Raw genomic sequence first — 5365 nt, 5'->3', positions numbered from 1 at the left:
TTCCACCTGTACATCCATACAAATAATTATCAGCGATAGTTTCACAGGGTAAAATGTCGGCCATTACGTAAAAAAGAAAATTAAGAAATGATTATGCGTTTATAGATAGACAGTCTGGTGTCGAGGGGATTTTATGGGTTTTTTTTGTGGGATTTTGTTTGTTTGTTTGCATGTTTGATGTTCTTTGGTTGGTGTTTATTTTTAAGAAATAATCCATTCCCTAACATATCCAGATAATTTACGCTTGCAAAATCTTTCGGCAGATATAGCATTTGTTCTGACATAAATTGTATGCTGGTCAACACATTTTTTGTGCCTTTGTTAGGGAAACAACGCATGTAATGAAAACTGGCATGTAAGGAAATTGTGTGTGTCACTCTATGTTTAATACACGGTATATCTTACGCTCTTAAAGCGACTCAAAAACAGGCTTTTGAACAACATTGTACCTGATTGATCCCTTAGGGTTATAATTGATGTGACAGAAAACATATTTTCAGGTTGGATTAAAATGAGATTCTGAATAAAATTCTGCTCCAATTGTAATCTGAATTATTTTCTTTGCGTGCACATTTAGACATGCGAGTGTCATATTTAGAATCAAAACGTTGACATTAGCTGGATATTCTTGTTGTCTGTGAAGCAGGATCACCTCACCATTTCATGAACGCGGGATTTCAATACTATTTGATACTAAACATAAACACGAGCATAAGATAATGTCGGGATCGCACAATCACATCTGCTTTAAACAGAGGTTTGTCACGAATGATGCAACATGCAAGATTTGTATGGTAAGTATATACCTATTATTCTCATGAACCAGTTATAAATCATGGCAAGGTGCATAGCAGTCATCACAGACAAGACAGTTATGGATATTCTTGATGTATGTCCAGCGTCATTACTAGAGCTATACCTCCAGGTAGTACATTGTCTGTTAACCTAACATGTTATCTGCCTCATAGTCCGGGAACCAGCCATCGGGCAGAGATTTCTGGGGTTTTGCGAGTGACCGATTTATAACTTTACACTCACAACGTGTTTCCAAATGACATTGAACAATCAGAGTTCCACAGACCATCGTGTCTTTGCGAGTATTGAAGAGTTTGAACAATATAATTTTGAGACGACCCCCGACTCGTAATGCTGCAAAGTCCAAAACATCAGGTCATGTCATGATGTATTGTACTGCGAAGCTTCTCCAGCTGGGAGTTATCTCACTTGTTTTTTATCTCGCATCCTGTCACAATAAAAGGATGAAATTCAACCCTGTAACATTGCCCTTGAACAGTGGAAAAGATACGCAACATCCCTAACTGACCTTACCCAGTGAGGCATATTGGGTGTCTCTAAAACATTCTGAGGATGTCGTTGTATATTTAACACTACTTTCGTCTGTCATGACGCATGGCATTGCCAGGGACGATAGAAAACATTTCTACTTCAGTCAATTCAAAGTTGATGTTATTTTGCCCATGCAGTCTTTGAAAAGCGGAAGCTCCTTGCCGTTAACAGAACTCATTCAGTCATGATCACTGTGAGGTTTCTCATTGCATTGATACGGGAACGGCACCCACAAATTTGGTGTGTCGAGTGAATTTGTCCCCATTGTCTACTGGTGTTATCAGTAGGCGATAGCGGTTATAACAGTAAAGGGTAGTAGATGTAGTGACCTCGTTCACGCAGTAGTTGCTGTCACGGTGGTAATATTTACAGTTGAAACGGACGAAAAGGTTGCTGTCACAGTTCTAGAGTGAGTGACCTTTTTCTCACGCCGCTTTTAGCGATATTCCAGCAATATCACGGCGGTGGTGCCAGAAAGGGGCTTCACACACACTACCCATACGGGGAATCGAACGCAGTTACAGGTAGCAATGGATGTAGTAGGTGTGTCCAGTGCGATCATTATTACTGTGGTCACGGACGCAGCTGTGGTCACGGCGGGTTTACAAGATAAGGGACGCATTAACTGTTTTCGCAGTAGTTTCTGTAGTTGCATAGTAATAGAAGTGTTCAATATAGTAGTAACGGCTACAATTACACGCATTAACTAGCCAATTAACCCACCACCCGTTGGTGGGAAGAATCTAAATAACTGCTGCACAGTATTCGCAGTTGTGTATCGGCGTAATATACCTGAGCGTTTATTACTGAAAATAGCGGACACTTTACTCCTATCGTGTGGAAAATAATTCAACTTTGGGAATGTCAAAGAAAGTCTACTTTACTGACAAACCAATGGGAGCAGGACGCCTATTTCGAGTAAAAGCGACAAAACGTTTTCCACATCCAAACGACATCTCTAAAATCTAAAGAGTACTGTACAGTTCCGACTAGATCATGAGCATGTGTTTGTGATTGTGATTGTGATTGTGATTGTTATTGTGATTGTGATTGTGATACGGGTGTTCGGGAAAATATGAACCTATCCTATCCTACCAGTTGCACCCGTCACCTGTTACACATGCACAATCTAATCATTTGTTTATGTTCCGTGAATGCAAGGTACACGTAAGTGTAAGGTTGGTCCAACACATCTTAATATCGTTGTAATGAAGTTTAAATACCCCGTTGGAAGATTTTTACAGCATAAATGTATAAGCTCTTTAGCGTACATATCACAATAAATGAACTGATACCTGTCATATATTTGTATCTGAGTTTATTTGGTCTTTCAAAAAGCAAGCTCATAAATATTCTACTAAAACACTACATTACCCTCGTGATCAGTTGTATGCACATGCATGATATATTACACCCACCCACAGCCTGTGGCCATATGTCTTTTAATATATTCATATCACTTTTTGTGTATAATTGACAGATCGGTCAATATCTGATTTTAACGACAGATTCATGTAACAAATGTTTGGCTTGAGGTGACACAAAGTTGATGAATGATGCAATAAAACGTCAATGAAGCCCTATGTCACTCTAATCAGTAAATCTGTTTGATGAATCTCATGTAAATCAAACGTCTGAAGGATAATAGCGAAATCTAATGCACATACATCTTTCCCAAGGACACCTTTTTGAAATGTGTTTCTTCAAAATGTATTTTTGTGTCTAACACGTAATCCAATAAATCACGTAAAATAGTCTGTTTCAGTCTTCAAGTGAATCTGCCCAGATTAGTTCTATGGAAAGTCTGAACCTTCCGAATGGTGCCTTATGTGATAATATACAAACTATCTTTGTCACAGGCATATTCATGAAGTTGTAGGCATAATGTGAGTCTAGAGCTCACAGCTCAGACCTTTCTTTGGCAGCTTACTTGACATCAACGTGACAGGAAAGATAGGTAACAAATTATAAAATACGCTAAAAGTTTGATTTATCATTCCATATGATGTGAGACTAAAGATAACAGATCCCACGAACATGCTTCCAAATCAGGATGCCACAACATAGTAGTCTGTAACACAGTGAGGAGATTGAACTAGAACTATATCTTTGTTCTCGAAGGCCACAGAAGAGGTCGTCCATGATCAATTTGACATATATTTAAGGCTCTGACTGAAACAAGTGGAATCCTCTCCGTCTTCACGTTAAGGTATTCTCCAGAGGGACTTGTTTATGTTGGTGTCAACTCCAGGCTCTGTTGAAGATAACAACACTCAGATTCATCCATGTGATCCAAAATGCCTGGCATCGACTATATATTGCTCATTATGTACTTATATGACAATCTGTTCATACATGTGCAAAGTAAATTGGTAAGGCCTGGGAATAGAGTACGTGTTACAGAAAGAAGTTGTGACATCCACATTTGGTACCTTTTTTAGAACCTGTGGTTTTCATTTCAAGTGTGTTCTCACGTAATGATGAATTATTTAATATTTCTTCCATCTTCTCTTGTCGAGTTTTGGTAAATCAAATGGAAACGTGAGCAATCACTTTTGAATTCGTCTATGTCTTACCTGTATGTGTTCCACTAACTGCGTTAGCCACCTTCGTTGTCGCCATGTTATCCACAGGTTTCTGCTTGTACACTTGGAACGGCATATTGGTGCCAGTGATGTCAAAATGTACCACTTGTGTGGAAGGTCCGCTTCCAGATTTTTTAACCACATCTTGACTGAGTCCGATAACGGGAATAGTATCTTGAACATCTGTCGCACTTACAGGAACCCTCTTATTGATTGTCATCTCTACTGTGTGAGATTGTCCGTCTAGATATGAGTTGTCTTGAACAGATGACCCGCTTGTGGGAACAGTCCCTAGGCTAGTTGCTCCAACTGTGTGAGGTTTTCTACTTAATGGAGTTATGTTCAAAGAAGATGCCTCATTTACAGCAACTGCATCTTGGCTGGATGTGTCAACTGTGTATGATTGTCCATTAATTGGAATATGAAAATTTGTTCCTCTTACCGGAACAACATCTTGCATAGTAATTTTAGTAGCCTCTTGGGTATTTGTTCGGTTAGCTGTCCCGGATTGCTCATTGAATGGAAGGATGTTGTGAACAATCTTCCCACTTACATGATTAGAAGTTTGGCTGCTGGCTCCACTGACAGGAACTGTGTCTAAAATAACTGGTCCAGCTGTGTTCGGAAAAGAAGTTCCAGACGCTTGACGTGGTCCAGCATCTGAAGGTGTATTTTGGACATGTGTTCCACTGATAGGAACTTCATTGAATGGAAGGATGTTGTAAACAGGCTTCCCACTTACAGGATCAGATGTTTGGCTGCTGGCTCCACTGACAGGAACTGTGTCTAGAATAACTGGTCCAACTGTGTTCGGAAACGAAGCTCCAGTCACTTGAGATGGTCCATCTGATGGTGTATTAGGGACATGTGTTCCATAGACAGGAACATTTGTTTGACTAGGTTTTACAATAGGGCCTTCTTGTCCTGTTGCTGGAAGTGTATTTGGGACATGGGTATCAGTGATAGGGATATTCGGTTGGTTAGCTATGTCAGTAGCCTGAGCTTTTCCAGCAGATGCAAGTGTACTTGGGACAATTGATTCAGTGACTGGAACATTCATTTGACCAGGTGTTACAATAGCTTCATATGGTTCAGTGGCTGCAGCGGCAGATGCTCCATCAGGAACTACAGGTCCATGGCTAGAATGTCCACCCAAAGGAATGCTGTCTTGCAAAACTGCCAAACTTGCAGGATGGTTGCCTGTTCCAGCAGGCTGAAGAACGTCAACTGCTGTGCTACTTGTCGGTGCTGCTGTATCACCGGGGTTGGTTTGGGTAAGTGATGATGCACCATGAGGCACTTTATTCATCTGAACGTCAGAAGGGCCAGCATGTATCTCTAGATTTGTTTCCTGTTGTAGTGTACCTTGAGGAGCAGCTGCTTTCAGGAGTGGCGATGCTAAAAGGAATGGTGAAAATAGTTAGAGGTTCCTC

The 5365-nt window shown here is 40.4% G+C and overlaps 1 protein-coding gene across 11 annotated transcripts in view; it reads right to left on the bottom strand.

Moving 5' to 3' along the window:
* Positions 1–5365, bottom strand: part of LOC137256601 (uncharacterized) — a 36849-nt gene that overhangs the window by 20960 nt on the left and 10524 nt on the right. For 9 of the 11 annotated variants that reach the window (XM_067794548.1, XM_067794496.1, XM_067794539.1 and 6 more), the window contains one exon: positions 3924–5330. The exons of 1 other annotated variant lie outside the window; for it this stretch is intronic. In XM_067794548.1, the coding sequence (XP_067650649.1) occupies positions 3924–5330 (1407 nt within the window). Of the gene's footprint in view, positions 1–2648; positions 3602–3923; positions 5331–5365 lie in introns of those variants that run through there. One more of the 11 variants, XM_067794556.1, reaches the window with a different exon arrangement.

This window comes from Haliotis asinina, chromosome 1, assembly GCF_037392515.1.
Source record: "Haliotis asinina isolate JCU_RB_2024 chromosome 1, JCU_Hal_asi_v2, whole genome shotgun sequence".
NCBI classification, from domain to species: Eukaryota; Metazoa; Mollusca; class Gastropoda; order Lepetellida; family Haliotidae; genus Haliotis; species Haliotis asinina.
This window is presented reverse-complemented; position numbering and strand designations above follow the sequence as displayed.